This window comes from Phascolarctos cinereus, unplaced genomic scaffold, assembly GCF_003287225.1.
Source record: "Phascolarctos cinereus isolate Bilbo 61053 unplaced genomic scaffold, phaCin_HiC Scaffold_726;HRSCAF=1367, whole genome shotgun sequence".
Classification (NCBI taxonomy): Eukaryota; Metazoa; Chordata; class Mammalia; order Diprotodontia; family Phascolarctidae; genus Phascolarctos; species Phascolarctos cinereus.
The window spans coordinates 237,084,649-237,104,425 of NW_027556098.1; the positions used below are offsets into that span (position 1 = coordinate 237,084,649).

Consider the following 19,777-nt stretch of genomic DNA (forward strand, 5'->3'; position numbering starts at 1 on the left):
AATCAGAAATTAACTTGAACCTGATCACATCCCTAGACCAACCATTATTTAAGGAAGCAAATATATATACATATGTGTGTGTGTGTGTGTGTGTGTGTAGTATATGTACATATACATATACATACATATGTATGTATGTATAATTCTAGCCTGGCATCCCTTCTCTCCGAAGACAGCAAGGTGGCCATTGGGCCCAACTTCCTGCTTCCCTTCCTGGTGGGAATTAAAATCTCCCTTGGATAAGGGTAAAGGGAGAAAAAAATGGCTATGTCTATCTGTCTCTCTTTGAGCCACACAATGACACTCCCATGACACATATGGGGGCAGACCTTAATACATGTGGGCCTTGCCACATATTATTGTACTGGAACAATTAGAACTTTATGAAAATAGAAAGAGTTGCTTTACAAGACAGTGAATTTTCCATCACTATTATCTGGATAACACTTGTCAGGGAGATTGTAGAGGAAAATCATGCTTCAGGTAGCATTTGGGTGAGATGTGACATCTCTAACACTTACATATAAACATCTCTGCCTTGGAAGAGAGATATGTTGTGAAGAAGAGAAAATTCAGTTTGATCTGATTCGGAAATATAGCTTTAAAAAAAAAAAAACCTCCTCCCAAGACCTTTGAGGTTTAGATAACAGAGAACTCTTAATCTGAAACAGACTCATTAACTTGGAAATTCATTATTAATCCTCTGAGTGCCTTTGCTCCCCACAGCAGCATTTTAATCTAAAGTTTTCATTTCTTCCTCTATCTCCTGACTTTACATTGCTGATTATCACATATCCTCCCTCCTCTACATCTGATATCAATGAACCATCTATATTGGAACAAAGGACTTTACCTGTCACAGGGATCTCATCAACCAAGCACTCCAGATCAATACTTATAGGAAAACTTCTGCCCCCTTTTCAAGCCTTGCATTCTCTCAACCATCACTAGGCCCTTCCCATCATTATTACATGCTTGCTTTTTTAATATAATGCTATCTTACTCTGTATTTCCATTGTTATTACATTTTCTTCTGTTTGAGCTGAATAACAAACATTTTCCCCTATACATTTTTGAACCACTTCTATCTCTACCTGCTGTCTTATTTTTGCCATATCTAGTTTTCTGCTTTATATTTTCTGCTGTACTGTGTAAATCCCTCTTCCTTTAGGGACTTAGGAACACCTGCATTAAAACTTCTGTCTTAGGGAAGCCCACATGTAATAATGCATCTCTTGCTTTGCCATTTAGATGTAAACACTAGCAAGTCAACATAATTAAGTAATTTTTAGTATTCTACAAACAACACTACACACTACAGAAAATGGATTTTAAGCCACTTTCCAAATGATATGTAATTAAACACAAAACTCAATAATCAACCCTTGCCATTCTTCCTACTATTAAAGTGATCATCTTTAGGGTCTGATAGAAAAACTAAGCCCAGAGTCTGAGCTATTTATTAAACATTTACACTTGAGAACAACTTGGATCTATAAAAGGTTTGCATTATTTTCTTTAGTCAGGAGAGAAGGATGAGAAATAAAAGCAGCAATTTGTGATTTCTCGACTGAGTGAAATACACCCTGGATACAATTTTTTACTGGACTGCACTCTTCCAAAATAGCAGGGAAATAATCAGCAAGCCAGTTGTAAAACTGCTTCCAGGGTGAGAACGATTAAAAAAATCAATAGTTCAATCCATTACCCTGGGTGGGACCATGTACTACCTATAGTGCTGGGAGTATTCTATAGAGAAGAAAAAAAAAAAGAAACAGCAACTTGAAAATGGAAAGCTGGTGAATATGCAAAAGAATAATTTATTAATGGAAATATTTCAATTTAATAAGCATACAAAATCTGTTCCTAATTCCTACACAGATGAAGAATTAGAAGCAGAAAAAAAGTGACAAAAGTGTTATTTTTATAGAAATTGGTACATAGCTGTTTTATGAATTTTTATAAAAATTGATATAATTCCATTACTGTTTCTAGGGATGGGGATTTTATTTTTGTGCATGATTTTAGGTATTAATTAATCCCCAAAAGATGGTTTTACAATCAGTTCATTCTTATTCCTAAATACGCTGTATAGTTTATCATAAGACTGGCTACATGCATATGCATGGAGACTTTTGTGAGGCAGTTTGGAGGGTAGGTCTTAGAATTAGGGAAACAGAGGTTCAAATCTTAGACTGCTGATACCTCCAAGTTGTAGTACTGTGGGCAAATCGTTTCACTTCTCAGTATCCCTGACAACAGTCTAGGACTCTAAGTTACAGACACATGGCTAGATCTGCATCATTGAAGATAATTTCCCTGCCAATAGTTTCCTATATCTATGAAATCACAGGTACAGACCATGCCAATGGTTATCACTCAAGTATTTAACATTTTATACGTGCATATATCTATCGTACACACACACACAATAGATGTATTTTATATATACACACATATTCATGTATACATGCATGTGATGTTTTGGTTTGAACCTGTGATTTCACTCATGTAGATAACTTCTGTTGTATTTTTTTTTAAATGGGGCAATGGGGTTAAGTGACTTGCCCAGGGCCACACAGCAAGTGAGTGTTATGTGTCTGAGGTTGGATTTGAACTCAGGTCCTCCTGACTCCAAGTTCAGAGCTCTATCCGCTGCGCCACCTAGCTGCCTTCATATAGGTAACTTCTGGCATGAAAATTCCCTCCACCTACACAATGACAATTTGTCTTAGACTTAGACTTAGTTGCTTGAGGCACCAAGAAATTAAGTCACTTGCTCTTGTCAGAGGCTAAATTAAAAAAAAAATCAGGTTTTTCAGACTCTTGGTCCATTATACAGCACTTGGTCTTATCAAACTATATATGCTAGGGAAAATGTTTTAAATTATCCTTTGGAATAAGTCTTTGGTATCCTCTCCATGACAAAATAGAATTGTTTTATCAGCAACTTTCAACAATATCACCCAAGAAATTATTTCCTCTACCTATAGTGCCTGACACATAATAGTTGCTATATAAATACTGGTCATTGTTTTATTATTGTGGTTATCATCATCATCATCATCATCATCATCATCAACAGTATCCCACTAAGTTCCAGTTACAATTTCAAGAAAAATTCTGCCGAGATTTAGACATACATCATTTCTCTGAAAATAATTTTTGAAGTTGAAAAAGACTGAACTGATTCAGAGGGCAATGGCATATCTTCTGGATCATCTGTGGGACATATTACACTTCTGGCTCCTTTTAGAAAGCAAAAAAGAAACAAAAGGGAGCATGCTCTTGTTAACTATGCTGAATAGCACCATACCATGGGGATTTGTTCACTTGGAATTGTGAAAGCAGTAAGCCCTACTAAAAACAATCAAGTATTTTTTGTGGCATGTACTCAAGGGAGGGAAAAATCCTTTTCTTGTATATGTAGTTTAATCACTTTCATTATTTTTTTCCACCTTTTTTCTTCTATTTCCCTACACAATTAGCCTATGACAAAATTGATGCATGTTTTACTTTATTTGGCTAATTTTGTTTTAGAATCATAGATTCATAGATTGGAAGTCAGCAGGGACATTAACAGTCACCCAGGCCAATTTTCTGAGGAAACTGAGACTCTGGGAGTTTAGAACACTTGCTCGAAATCACACAGTAAGTGAAAAGAATAGCCTGGAGTTTGACCCATCTTTCCTGATTCCCCATTTCTGCTACAGTTGTGATAAACCTTTTCTACATAACCATCTCCAAATATAGTGCCTTACACATAATGGGCACTCTGTGTATGTAAGTTTCGTGATTTCTCATGCATGGAGAAAAATTCAGGTCAATATAGGAATATATTTGCCTATATTCTCAGTTTAAAACAGATGCAGTTGCACCTCTGCCTCATTAAATAGCTGATTTGGTTACACCTGATGCAGAATGCTCACATGCTCTAAATACATTAGTTTTATCCAATAAATAGAATTAGCATTCCCCTTAGTTAAGGGTAATTTACACATATTTCTTTTCAATTGCTATATCAGTAAGAAGCAGCAGAAGCATAAGAAGATGGCTTAATTTTCACAGGATTGTAAGTGTTTTGTAGCAGGATCTCTGCACTTCTAAGGAATATGATTCCTACAGAAATGTACTTCAATTCTTGTTCAAAGATAAACATCCCTATATAATTTTCCACTCAAAAGTGAAAAACACAAGCAATCACATTTTACAACTTGGTTTCTTTTATAGTAAACTGATACTGGGTAGTCACAAATAGGCATGGCTTGACTTGTACCTATGTTGGAAGTGGCAGGAACATGGTATATGTCTTGGTCAACTTCATTGACCAAGATCTGTGTTGTTATGATTATGCTGAACCAACTATAGTTTTTGAGGTCCTTTCTAAATCTATGAGGCTATAGATATATTTCTATTGTGCATAGTATCCACTGGTCCTAGCTATATACAAAAGGCATTTTCACTGTGGCATGGTTCTAGACAATCCAGTGAAAGATGGAATGTGTTTGTGAATGGGGGCATGACTTGGGATTGATTCTCTTGTGTTTGTCATCATAGCAGTATCTCCTCCTCAGCAAATGAGTAAGTGTATTATAGAGCATTAATGAATAAAAAATGCAGGTCATGGTGGTAAATGAGATAAACTATGTTTTTAAAATTTTTGCTGGTTTCCTTGTGTAAACTCAATTTAAAGGATTATTAATCCATAATCCATCATTTTCCCACGGGCTAATCAACTGAAGAGCTCGTTGTGCGCATGTTTGTGTCTTGGTAAACACAGGCTTATCTGTTTTGTGTGTTTCTGTGTATTCTATCCTTCCACATCCCATTACACACACACACACACACACACACACACACACACACACACACACACACACACACAAAGACATACACCTCTACTAACTCCCAAATCTTAAATAAGGAATTATGCCTATCTAAGATATCAATTCTGTATTCCTTTCCTTCCTTCCTACTGTATCCCTCTGCTTACATATCATGAGTTTCTGGGGAAATGTAGCTTTTCACATACACTACAATTCAATGAATCCATAGTCAAATTTTTGAAGCTATGATTTTGTTCTTTAAAATGCATTTTAGGAATTACTCAATATTAATTTAATCATTGTTTGATTGGGTTGGCTTGGCAACAAACATAATAAATGTATTTGCTATTCACAGATATTTTACATAGCATCCCTCCAGCAGCACCTTCCTTTTCCGTTTTCTGGTTTTGTTTTTGCTTTGGGGCCTCCCCTGCAGCTTTGATAAAATTATTCACCATTTATGGTCTTTCTGACATCACAGGTAATTCCAAAATATCTATTTTATCCAAATGAAAAGTTTAAAATTGGATAGCTGCTGAATGCTCCTAGTAGAAGAATGGGATTAAGGTCATAAGGTGAAAACTCCATTTGTAAATTTTACTGAAAATGAAAAAGATGTTAAAACTAAATATCTTTAAAACAGCCAGGTGAAGAGATTCAAGTCATGCCACAGTTTTATGTGGGAGGTTAATATGCAGATTTGTGAAGATATAAAATGTCTGTATGGCATATCAAAACAATTTGTAGATTTTGAAATATTGTATAGTAGAAACTCCTTATAGGTAATACTTTCTTTTTTTCCCTACTACTTGTGATGGAATGGCTATCTCTATGAGACTAAAAGCTAGGAACTGATTTATAGTTTATATTAAAGGCTGCTGAGGTTTTGTTCCAGGGATACAATCAGAATATAATGCGTACAGTCCATCAATGATCCCTAGTAAGTATGCAAACATTATGCCATGTTCATTACAGATTCATTAGTTACAACAAGAGGCTGGACTGGGGGGCAAGGTGTAATCGTTGAGGCACAGACAGCAAATACTTGGAGGGGATGCTTTCTAATACTGAATGCCATTCTTATTTGTGTATGCTCAGTCTTTGAGAAAATTTCCTTTCAAAAATGCAATTTAAAGTCAATGATTAAAGTAGTATTAATCTTTTAAAATATTGAGCTATCTCTAGGATGTTTAAAATGTGTCTGCAGGTGACTATACTAGGTCACCATCATGATGGAAATTATTCTTTTCTCTGGGGTAACGGGAGATACTACTGAACATTATAACAAATACATGGAAAAGAAAAAGAGGAAAGGCAAGCTACTCTCTTATATTTGGTGTGGCTGTTGGGGTTGCCATAGGGAAGAAGTGCAAGGGAAAAAAGGATAGACAATACAAAGACGGTAGAGATGAAATTATTATTTCCAGTGAGGTTTGGGGGAAATCATTTACCTGAGGTCAGCTGGAAAGTTAGTGTAATTTTTTTCAAGGATATTTGCAAACCCCAGTTGCCAAAGTAATGAAAATTTAAATGCTTTTTAGTTGTAAGTGATTTAAGAGATTTCCCCAATGACACATAGGTGGTGCAGCTCTGGGCATTGTCTCAAAGAGAAGGAAGTTTCTTCTTCCTTACCCACATTTTTTTTTCTGCTCAGGTACTGGCTCAAAAATCTTCTCTTAGCCTTCTCACCATTATGGGGCTAATTCTGAGACTCTCAGACTTGGGCTAGCTTCTAGGAAAGCAGGAAGTGAGTGTAAGCAAAACTTTCCACCAGTACCTGGAAAAACAAAAATACCCAGTGACTGAAGTTCTAAGTAATTTTATGTTCTTCCTCTTTAATGATAGTTTTCATTCTTTTTCTAGCTTTGCCATTGAGTGAATATCCATTTCTCAAAGCAGGACCAAATGTTCTGCCAGTAATTTAATAAGTATTTATTAAAGCACTTACTATGTGTTGGGCAAGGACCTCACATTCCAATGAGAAAGATAACATGCACATAATTATGTAGATACCATACACATGAATGCACACTTGCACGTGTATGAATACATGTGGTACACTCTGCATGCATGTATGTAGTGCATTTCTAATAAATACAAGCCATGTGTGTTGTTTGGGTGGGCAGGAACAACTGGGAGTGGCCTCCTGCATTAGGCTAGATTTGCAATGAGTTTTGAAGTAAGCCAGGAAAAGAGGCAGAGGTAAAGAGGGAAAACATACCAAGTATTGGGAATAGCTAATGCAAGTATTTTGTTCATTCTTCTTAATGGCTTTGTGACATTATGTACTTACCATCAAAGTATAATTCAACATACCGAAGGTCTGCTACTTCTTATCTTCACTGTTGTTTAGTCATTCAGTTGTGTCTATTTGTGACCACATGGACCATACTGTCCATAGGGTTTCTTGGCAAAGATGCTGGAGTGGTTTGCCATTTCCTTCTCTAATGGGTTAAGCAACTTAACTTAGAGACCTTAAGTGACTTACCCAGGGTTACACAGCTAGTAAATGTTTGAGGACAGATTTGAACTCAGGTCTTTCTGACTCCACTATGAAAATTTAGTATGCAATTATATACAAGAAAAACATTACTGTTGTGAGCACTAAAGAAAATGAATCTTTATTCTTCTGAAATTAAAGATTAGACAAAATATTACTTTCATATGTTTAACATTCCTAAGAACTTCAAAGAAATGTTAATTCAATTAATATTTATTAAGTGCTATCTTAAAATGTACTAGGGCAAGTCACTTTCTCTCTCAGTGTCATGGCCATCTCTTTCATATTCTAAGTTACCAACCAATTGTGGAACTGATTTAGTAGAGTAAGTTTTCCCAAGTGCCCTGCCCCCCCATCACAGATCTGGTAAAAAAAAAATACATTCATACATACATAAATACACACAGACATATATATGATATATATGTATATGTATGTGTGTGTATTATATATATATATATATATATATACACACACACACACACACACATATATATATGCACACTAAAAGGCACTTTGTTCAGGAAGACAACTGGAATGCAAGATTTATTTTGAAAATATTTATTGATCTTTTATTTTTATATCATTTAATTTTCCTTGTTACCTCACTCCTCTCCATCTTCCCATAGAGCCACTTCTTATTACAAGAAATCCTTTTATTTTCACTGAAAGAGGCATACAAGAATTCTCATTGGATTTCACATTCCATGTTTAATGCAATGGTATACTGGGTGAAACCTTTGGCTTAATGAATCAACTTGTGTCTAAATGATATATATATATATTTTTTTTGATTTATCACTTCTATTTTCACAGTCACTGAAACTCCAGTTTAATCTAACTTAACAGTGAGCCCTCCTACAGCCCCTTCCAACATTTTAGAACACTGTTCAGGAATCATCCACTTGGATAATAACCTGGATTTTATTTTGAGAATTAAGTTCTAAGACATTGGCATTCACATATTCCAAATGACTTTACTGTATGGTAATGGCATGCTTCACGAAATATATGAAAATGCTTTCAGACTAGCATACTGCAAACAAATACCAGCATTCTTGTTTTGAGGATTTTTTTCTTTTTTTTCTTTTTAAGAGCAGAGTTGAAGGAAAGGAACTTACATTGTGGTTTATACTCATAAGATATTGATCCTTAAATATAAAATTATACTTATTTTGTCTTTAACTAAGATACTCCTAGGTCTTAACAAAACATGCATGGGAATCTTGATTTTTAGAGGCTATGAACAACCTTTAGAAGGTACCACCAAGATGGAAAAGCTTTGTGAAAAGGTCCAGGAGCCAACTACATATTGGTCATCTGAGTACTAGTAGCCAAGTCAAGTCTGGAGAAGATTATTTCAGAACGGACAACTCAAAAGGTAATTGTATTTAGCCATAGAATTTCATGAAGAGAATCTTCCAAGGTATAGAGGAGTGGACTGTCTATGTGGATTCCACACCCCCAGTCCCTCAGAAGGAATACCAATGGTCATTAAATCATGGATCTTGAGGTCCTGTATTTTTTGAAGTAACTTGTTTTCAGTCATTCATACCAGCAGTGCTCCTAATTAATACTCATTAGTCTAAAGTCTTTTTCTCCCTTTAGTCACTGATATTGCAAGTAGGAAAAACAGTACTAGAAGGTGCCCAGGGGCCCAAAAAAAATGGACCCTAACACCTAAAATCAGTTATTTACAACTTAAATGAGAGGCAGTGAGGGGTAGTTGAAAGAGGATTAAGCTTGGGATCAGGAAACTTGGATTCAAATCACTACCTATATGAGCATGGAGAAGTTGATTACACCTGTCTGAGCCTCAGTGGCTCCATCTAAAAAATGAGGATAATACTTGCATTATCCATCTCATAGAATTACTGTGAGGAAAATTTTTTGTAAACTGCAAAGCACTTGAGAACCATGAGGTGTGAGTTATTCTCTAAAGGAAAAACTAACTCAGCCAGGCAAATAAGCATTGGGCCGTAGGCCCAGAATTGAAAAGAATTCAGGATGGGTCTGATTAAAACTGAATGTATTCTGTCTTTTCATTCTTTGCAGTTTTGGTTTGGTTTTTATGGATATGTATTTGAGGAGGAAATGCCTAATCTATGATGCAGAAGATGGTTTATGAGAGCTCTACTTTCCTAGTATTAAGGGGGAGAAAGAAGAGGATTAGAAATTGGGTGGAAAGATGACATTAATTATAGCAACAACTAGCATTTATATATAATTTTAAAATTTACTAAGTGTTCTACATATAAACACACACACATGCACAAACATGCACAACTATCTATCTATCTATCTATCTATCTATCTATCTGTCTGTCTGTCTGTCTAATTTGTACCAATTTGACAAGCAAATTTGATTTGGGAGACAGGGAAGAACAGATTGATGGTATTTGTTAAAATTATTTCTAGTGTAAGGCTCTGCCCTCAGGTATATAAATACCATGGGAAACAAACATTCACTAAAATACTTAGTTCAGAGTACCTGAAAACAACGTGCAAAATCTCCATCTGAGTAGGCTACAACTTCCCCAATCTGTCAGCTAGAAAGATGGTGATTGTAACAATTTTGCTTCATTCCAAGGACACTTTAAGACTGGGCCCACCATAGTGAGTGGAGAAGTCTGTTTAATTGGCAGTTAGTCCTTAAAAATTCCCTGAGGCTGGAGAAACAGGGAAGTAGAAGAAGATAGCAGGTGTAATGGGACAGAAAACTTCAGGGATGGAATTTCTTCACCTTGGTCTTTTCATCCTTTCACCTTTTATCTCCTTGTTTAGATACAACTTTCTCCCCTTCTGTCTTCCCTGGTTTTTCAGACTAATGACAGATCCTGATTGCAGCCATGCACCCATTCTAAGTCCTTTCTTCACCAAACTTTCACAAATATATAAGAATGCACGTGAAACCATTAGGAAATGGATAGATAATTTTAAAAGCACAGTTTAAGTATTTAAGCAAGTCTCTGCTCATGCATGCAAAAGACCTATTTTCTAGTTAAAACAATTAATAAAAGACTCCCAAATAATCAGGGTCAGTTGTTATACAATATGGTGTCTTTTGACTAAAGGCATTATGGCCAGCTTGGTGCTATACATTGAATAAGACAATGCATTATAGTATTGTTCTGTCTGTGAATGGAGAGTAGGGTTGCCAGAAGTAGACAAAACCCCTTTTTGAAATAAGTTACAATCCTGTACAGGTGAATAATAGCAATTACAATATTGTTCAGCCATGTTTTTTTGTCCTGTCCTACTCTTCATGACCTTCTTTGGGATTCGCTTGGCAAAGATGCTAGAATGGTTTGCCATTTCCTTCTCCAGCTCATTTTACAGATGAGAAACCTGAGGCAAACAGGGTTAAATGAGTTGCTCAGGATCACAAAGCTAGTAATTGTCTGAGGCCAGATTTGAACTCAGAAAGATGTCTTCCAGATTCCAGGCATGACACTGTATTCACTGTACCACCTAGCTAGCATTTATCCAGCACTTTAAGGTTTGTTAAGAGCTTTACAAAATTATCGCATTTTGGCCTTACAACAATGCTGGGTGGCGGGTGCTTTTATGATCCCCTTGTTACAGATGATGAACTTGAGGCAGTCAAAGGTTAAATGGTCTGCCCTACAAAATGTCTGAGCAGGAGTTGAACTTACGTCTTCTTGTTTCTAGGTCTAGTGATCTGTCCACTGCATCACCTAGCTACTTCATAAACATGCTACAGGATTCAATCTATCTTCTAAATTCCCTTTACTTCCTCTGTACTACCATACAGAAGGAAAATGTTTGGGGAAATTATGTTAAAATTGCAGTCATTTCCACAAAGTGCATTAGTCTTTTCCCCCTTAGATACCTTTTTATGTAAAGGAAGAAAGCTTAATTAAGTTTATCTACTGGCAGTCAAATAGTGGAGATAAAATATTTAAGGTTAGCTCTCAAGAATCCAAGGACACTGAAATACCAAGATAAGACTTCAGTATCACTGAATTAGTCCTTTAGATCATTTCAATTTTCAGGACAGTACAGAGACATGGGATTCTTCTAAAAGGGCTTAAAGTTCAACAATAATACCATAAAAGATCTGCAGGGCCTGAGAGTCTATAATTCCCCTTAGTCATATGCTTTAAACTTATTCATCTTCTAGATAGGTCAATCTTAAAGGAATTTTAAATAATTACTTCTTTTGAGCTTTCTGTATATACCAGTGGGTATGGCAGTCCACAAATCTGGATGGGGGAAAAATACATCTTCATTTTCATTAACCTTTGGTTTCCTTTGTAATCCTACGTATTTTATTTTATTCATTTAAAAACTTATCCTGAGAAGGAATGTACAGGCTTCATCAGATTGCCAGAGCAATGTATGACAGGAAAAAAAAAGGTTAAGAATCCTTGGTATGAATGAAACAGTATGTAAATCCAATTTCCTTAAAGTTATTCATGTCTTATCTCTCTCCTTGAGATTAAATAAACCTATGCCCTTTTAACCTTTTTTCTCTCACTGGTCTTTTTACTGGATTATTGAATAAAGTACAATTAGAATATTAGACTATCACAATATTCTATGACTTTCTAATGCTGTAGGAAACAAAGGCAAGAGGGAAAAAAAAGCTTTTCCCCTCCCCCATTTTCTTACAGGGAACAACTTTGATCAGATCACTATATCTCAGGGGGATTAAACCTTACCACAATGAAACTTACCCCAGAGAATTTTAGAATAATTAGCTGATGGAAAGTGCAAAAATGACAAGCACACTGTAAAAATTAAACCCAATAATGTTTTGAAAGTTTAATAAAGCTTTGATAAAACTGAGCTTGCAGTATTGAGTACAAGAGTTTATATTCTGTATAACCCAAATGAACTTGTACATTTATGTAATTAGAGATTGCATGCCAGCAAATGCAATTATTTTGATTTTAATTTAAATATGTACAATTTACAGTATAATTCAAGCACAGATTCCACAGTAGAGAACACAGACCTGCTGTGCAGTTAATCTGAACCGCTTTTATAATGTTAAGCCCCTCAGGCTGGGCAAAACTGTAAGAGACGAAACAGTAGTAGTCTTACAAATAGATCATGAGCCAGCTTTTGGACACTTCCTAAATTATTCCTTAGTAGCAAGCATGCATTAAGTGGCCCTTGTTTGCTCTAAAAGAGACAATTTGCCTAACTGCTTATCTTACTACCGGGAAGTGAGTGGCTTATGTATTGAGACAATGAAGTACATTATACTAGTTAACTAAGAACCTTCTGTAAGTTAAAAATTCAAACAGAATCACTTTCTGTTTGTTACTTTCAGTACACTCATCAAAGAACGTATTTTCATGTCATACCAGATGGCTAAGATATGAATTCTCACATGATTTTAAGTTGAAGACACAAATTATCAAAATTATTTTATTTCATTTATTTATTTACAGCATTTGGATGAATCAGATTGGAACATGTTCATTTTGATGGGTTCTGCAACATGAGAACTCTACGAATAGGGAGCATTTTGAAGTAGCTAACTTAAGTTAGATTATTCAATTCATCATTTTGTAGTGTTAGAGGGTTTCTCTCCAGTGTGTATTATAATACTGACCATAACATCACTGGGCCAAAGATCATCTTGATGCAGGTTTGCTTTTATCACAGACTCTTTCCCAAGGCCTAAGTCTCACAAAATCTGTCAAGTGACAGTGCCCAGAGATTTCTATTTTATTCAGTCCATAAAAACACATAAGGCCTCTGTGCTAAGGAAGGGTGCCATACACAGACTAAACACAAGTCCCGAGAAATCACTTTGACAAGAGGCGTCTAGGTTGAACAATTTGGAAATAAGATAATTTGGTTGGACTAGAGGTCAGAGAGAGCCAACAACTGGTGACGTGAGAGAAAAGGGCACCATTTCTCTGTTAACTGTACTCAGTATAGCTGTGAACATAGTTCTGTTTCACAGTAATGAATTAATTGAGAATGACATAGCTTCCCTGGGCGTCTCTCACCCCCAATCCTAGAAAGCAAAGTGCTATATCACAAAAAACGACAACAAGAACAAACAAGATTCACTCAGACGAATCCATTTGAAATAGAGAGACCTTAGAAATAAGTCAAATGTAAAATGTACTTCTGAGAGTGCCTTTCTGGAAATGACATCTGTCATTCATACAAGGCAACATTCACCAATAAGGAAAAAATCAACTCTACCTGCAACACACACATAACTCTATTCATTTCCTGCAGCAAGTGAGTTAAAATAGAAGGACTGGAATGGGTTTGTATACAATGGACAGTCAATGTTGAGTAACTACTAAAGCATACCTTTCCTCTAATATTACCTTCCATTTACATTGCACATATCTTGTATGCACATTTCTTTGCATGTTATCTCTCCCGTTAGAATTTGAACTCCTGAGACCAAGCAATGAATTTTCACCTTTTTTTGTATGTCCAGTGTTTAGCTCAGTGACTGACTCATATTAAGTGGCTAATGAATGCTTGATGACAACTTTTAATCACCTGACCCCAACAGATTCATAATGTCCTGTTGTATCTTTATTCTTATATAAATAAACCCCATTTTGGATACTCAGATACTTGTGTAAGGGGAGGTGACACTGCGAGAAAGAGAATTAATGATGATGGTTAATTCAGTGGGAAATTTGCCTTTGCTGATCTTTCCATTTTAATATTATGGTTATCACCACCATCAGCTCTGTGTGTATGTGTGTGCATTATATTTCATCAGAGCTTGAAAATTCGTCTACTGATACACGATGAGCAAGACCTGTTCAATATGTAATCTTTAAAGAGTTGCCAGGGGGCTTTAAGAGATCAAGTGACTTATCACACAGCTGGGCCTCTATTTATTATTTGGTTCTCAAACTTTTTGGTCTCAGGACCCCCTTTATGTTCTTAAAACTTACTGAGGAATTCCTTCCCCAAAGATACTCTTATTTGGGTTCTTGTTATAGATATTTACCATATTAGAAATTAAAACTAAAGTTTTACTATTATTATGAAAATAGTTCTGACCTATAGGCCCTCCTGATAAGGGATCTAGGGCCTCCACACTTGGAGAACCATTGCACTAAGTTATACAGCTTTTCTACAAAACAAAATATGATTTACCTTTGTAACTACAATCCAAATAACTACACGAGTGCTAGAGGGAACACAAACCAGTTCCAAAGAATTACCAAGCAATAATATGTGGCATAATGATAGAGAGCAGCACCAGATGTCAAGATGACCTTAGTTTGAATCCAATGTGTGATCCTTGGCAAGTTTCTTAGCCACTCTCACCTTTAGTCTCCTCATCTTTTGTAAAATGAGGGGGCTGGATCTGATAATGTTTTCTACGGTCCCTCCCAGCTCTAAATCTTTGATCCTTAGGAAGTCACTGAGTCAGAGTATATGTACACAATCCTTTTATAATAAAGAAAACCAGAAGTAAGGTACATCATTGCTCTTTAACATGTTTTTTATCACTGATTGCTCCTATGAACAGGGCCACAAAGATGCAGTGAATGTATACTATGGTTACCTCCTCAAACTGCTGACTCACTCATACATTGCAAATCATTGTCTCAGGTATTGCACTAATTGGTAACTACAACTTTATGCCAACTATTAAAAAGTTTCAGAAGTTGGGGTTAGGAAAATACTATTGGCCAAGTGTCAGTTCACATGCCAACTCATACTATTTCATGATCCTAATAGCAATTAGTACTTTCTCCTTCCTCCTCTTCAAATAAACATGTATACCCTTACTTGTTTAAATGTTTACATTATCTGCTATAGTATGTAAGCTCCTGAAGGTCAGAGAATGTCTCTTGTTTTATCTTTGTACTTACAGTGCCAACCATAGTCTTTGTATATGTTAGGTACTTCAAGGAAATACACGCTGGATTGGACTAGTTTACAGCAGGGAGCCTAATGGAGCCAAAATTTTGCTTTTACTGTGTTCTGAAAGTATTCTTATTACATTAGATTTTAATTTTTTTTTCCATAACCCCATATATATCTTCTGTACAAAAAGTTTCCTTCCAACTCAATGGGATCAAATGATTTGGAGAAATTGCTGAAGTGAGAGAAAAAATGAGGGCAATAAACAATAAAACTACTTAGCAGAGGAAAAGAATAAAAATTGAAATCAAATAAGACCTAAACATTTGTTATGGATAAATATGTATCATAATTCATCATTAAATGGTCACCTTGCTTGAGATAATTGCTTCATTTAAAAAATGAGAAAAATTTCACGCCATAATGTTTATATGGGTCCAATTGATTCAGGCTGCAATAGAAAGCATTCATCACTGAATTTGCAATCAGATTCTGATATATTCAAAGTAACTTGACTCCTAATTATTACCATAATGATTCAGCATTTGTTCATGTGCTGCATCCTGTATGAAGCTGTTTGAGAATGTAAGCCTTTTGATATTTTTAGCAAATATAATTATTTAAAATTTTACAACATTTTAAGAAACAAGATTAACCTTTCCAGGAAAGAGGCCAAATTCTGCAGATCTCAAATCAAGCAACATTTCCTCATTTTTATCATTTTCACATCATTCGTAAAAAAAAAAAAATCATAAAGACACTTTATATAGTGATATCACTGCATTTTTGCAACTTGTATTTAAAAAGTTAAATCTATAAGGGTTATCATTTGCACAGCCCCAAAATAGTACAAACTTTGTGAATGCTTCTTTGAAAGTGTAAGCAAAAGACTCCCATGACAGATAAACTGAAACAAACATTAAATCAAATTTTAAAATGACAAATAATTTAAGGCTCAAGTAACTGGCTAATAATTTTGTAATGCCAATAACCTTAGCATTCTAAGAAAGTAAACATGCAGCAGGACTATTATATTTAACAGAACAATACAATCTCTATCAGAAATATATATGTACATGTATATATGTGTATAGGTACACATACATATATGTATATATGTTAACTTAAAATCGTAGTGTGCCCTGAAAGCTATCCACTCATTTGTCTACTATACACTTTAGAAATATAGGGGAGGGTAATACCTCCTTAAATATTTTTCAGAATATACAATATAAATATAGTAAGAATCATGCCATAAAACTAAATATGAAATTTGCACATTATTGCATGCTTGGTGTGATACTACATGCCAGTTAATAATAGGTCTTCTTTGACTTTCCCCCATTACAATTTCCATTTTCTACACAGTCAGCATTACTTGAGGAGCAATGTTGCCATGGGTACATGGAATACACAGGGAAATGTCACCTTTCTCACAATCTGTCCTATGGAGAGGCTTACTTTATCAGACAAAATTTGGACTACTACTAATTTCAACTTTAAATAATTCCTAAAAGTCTGGTTTTGTTATGTGAACCGATCAGAGTTCATTTTTCTTAATTTAGCTGGAAGGTTCCCTTCCATTCTGGCTGCACCTCCTGACATCTTTTGAAGCTTTGGTGGCAAATCAGCCACTGACTGGCTCATGGGATCAGACAACATCTTTGTGGTTTTAGATACCAGTTTTTCTTCTGAATTGCCAGGAACTGAGCTTATTCGTTGAAGTTTCATGGGTAAATCTCCCAAACTGTAGGCCTTTTCTGAAGTTGTAGAACTCATTCTTAGGAGTTTTTTGGGAAAGTCTTCTCTTCCAGTAATTTTTTGTAACTTCGATGGGAGTTTGGTACTAATGTCATCTATTCCATCTAGACATTCAACAGAATTATTCCTTTCTTTAGTGTTAGTTATGGCTGGTGCTATTAAAGGCGAGGACATGAGAAGCATTTCCTCCTGTTCTTTCACACTGTAAGGTGGGGTGGGCACTTCAAAGGTTGCATGGAACTGGGAATAATCAACTTTAAAGAAACCTTCCTCTAACGAAATAACAGGGAAAAAGCGGTGACCCCAAAGAACTTCATCTTCAGTGTATGAAGTCCGAGCTTGACAGGTCATCCCTACAAGAAGATAAAAAACAAATAACTTGATAAATGATAGGCAACTAAAAGCACATGTCAAACCAGCATGACTCAGTAATTTCAATTTACATTATTACTGCAAATGCTTGTTTCCAGAATGTGATTTTTAAGGCTGAATGATAGAGTATATTAGAAGTTTGACTGTATGGATTTTTGCTATTATCTTAACCTCATTGCAAGCAAAATCATAGTTATAACATATTACATCTATGCATATATATATATATATCTGTATTATATCATGTAATATATAATCTAATAAAAAAGCAGTTATTTTCTACCTTTGAACGATACCTACTGCATACTTAGTTGTCAGATCCAACTAATCCTGATTTTAAGAGAGAAGATGATTAGATTTGGGAATCCAGGGTACCCAGCTTACATCTTTCTGGAGAAAATTCACATTTGAGAATACTAGGCTCCATTAACAATATAAAATTGTGGCCCACAAAATAGAAATACCAAACATTTTAGAATATATAAAGATTATCACAATAAAAGAAACAAAAACTGTGACGGTTTAGCATTAACCTTATAATTACCTATGGAAAAAGGAAAGTAAAAAAATATGTATATAAAAATATAAATATATATATATGTATATATATGTATGTGTATATATATAAATATAAATATAGGTGTGTATGTGTATATATGTATATATACACATGTGTGTATATATACATACATGTACATATAATGTATATGTATATGTACATATACATGTATATGTACATATACATATATGTGTGTGTGTGTATATGTATATATATATATATATATTTAACTTTTAGAAGTCTAATCTCAATCCAAAAATTAATACATAAGATGATAAATTCCGTCTACAGGACAACACAAGCCATGAAATTCAACCAAAGGAAGCCAACATTCATTCTCTAGGAGTCTACACAATATTTTAGTACAAAAGAGAAAATGGAACTTGCAGTTATAGACATAATCTTGCATATACTATGTTGATTCATCAAATATCCTCTTCTGTCTAAAGGGAACTGTGTTCATTCCTATTATCATGAACTATTGTATTCTTGACTGTCCATGACACCAGAGACAGGGAAAGCATGGATTAATGATATTTAAAGGTAATGTCTAAATTTCACATCAAGAGATTTTACCTTCTCTACTACAAAGCAACTACAACAACTACAAAACAGACTTGTAACACTGGTGGACAACACTTGACAATTTCTATTTCTTCCTTCCTTCTGGAAGGGGCAGAGACGAATCTCAGAGGCTTTACCTTGTTTCTACTCTGCTTGCTCCCTTTCTCTTATGATACAGGGATTAGATATTTAATCAACCACAACCTGTTATAGCAATTAGCTTGACTTTGGTATAATGTCAATACAATTGCCTTCTGATCTATGAAATCTCTCTCTGTTATTTTATGAAGCTTATGTAAGACAGAAAGTTATTAATACAACAATAGCTCAAAGCCTCAGTTCAAGAAAATTCCTAACATTCAGAGAGAGTTTTGATTCTCTCCTTCCTTGTTCCTCAGAGCAATTCCCTCTGACCCTGGAATTCCTCACCACTTGATGCATTCATAGCTCATCTGACTGGCTGTTTTTATGTCTCCCAAGAGGTATGATTTGATATTCTCAATGAATGAAAATTTACCTTTCATCTAATGTCCCAAAGTTCTATTGTGTCTATTGTGAGATGTTGTCACTTCCACTGCTCTCTTGGCCTCTTTGACCTTTGGCTCTCTACCCCTACAATCACTGAAGCAGAAGTTCAACCTGGGAGAGAGAATCAGCAAAAGCCTCCAACAATATCTGGATTGTTATGACCTGTAGCCTTAACCTTCTTCGACTGCGTGAAGGGGTGATCCATTTAGGAAATAAGATCATTTAGGGTCCATTACACCAATACTCTGTTGATTTATAACATAAACTTTTGTATGCCATATACCATGGCTAGCAATATACAAAATCCCATTACTGTAATCTTGCTTTTTTTACAGGTGTCTGAGCAAAAACCAAAACTAAACAAAAAACCACCCCCAAAAAACAAAACAACAGAAAACAAAAAAACAAAACAAAACAAAACTCTGGTTTTCTTTTGCTCTCTTCCCAGTCCTGTTTTCATTTGGCCACAGCTCTACCTTTCCCAGGTTCCTATTCTCCTCTGCCAACAATGGGTCCTCTTAAAAAGCCACGTCCTATTATCAGCAGCATCTTTGTCAATCTATATCTCTTAACTCTGAACTCCTTACATCTCTTGGCATTAACTGGAACCTGACTCTCTCCACCATTTCCCTTGTTGGCTGCTATTTTTCTTATTGTCTGCTTCCCCTCTCCCCTCCATCACCAACTCATAGTCAGTATGAAGATGTAGCAAAATTATTGCACACCATTTCCATTTTAAAATCCTCAATTTACAATCATTATTCCACAAATCCTCTTCTTTACAATTTTAAGCCACTTGATTTTGTCACCTTGTCCAGCACCATGTCATTTTCA

At 35.3% G+C, this 19,777-nt stretch overlaps 1 protein-coding gene across 1 annotated transcript in view; it reads right to left on the bottom strand.

Annotated features, from left to right (window-relative positions):
• Window positions 1-7,871: 7,871 nt before the first annotated feature.
• KCNJ3 (potassium inwardly rectifying channel subfamily J member 3) overlaps window positions 7,872-19,777 on the bottom strand; it is a 202,579-nt gene continuing 190,673 nt past the window's right edge. The window contains 1 exon segment of the mRNA XM_021004936.2: window positions 7,872-17,273. Within this exon segment, the coding sequence (XP_020860595.1) occupies window positions 16,687-17,273 (587 nt within the window). The 3' untranslated portion in view covers window positions 7,872-16,686.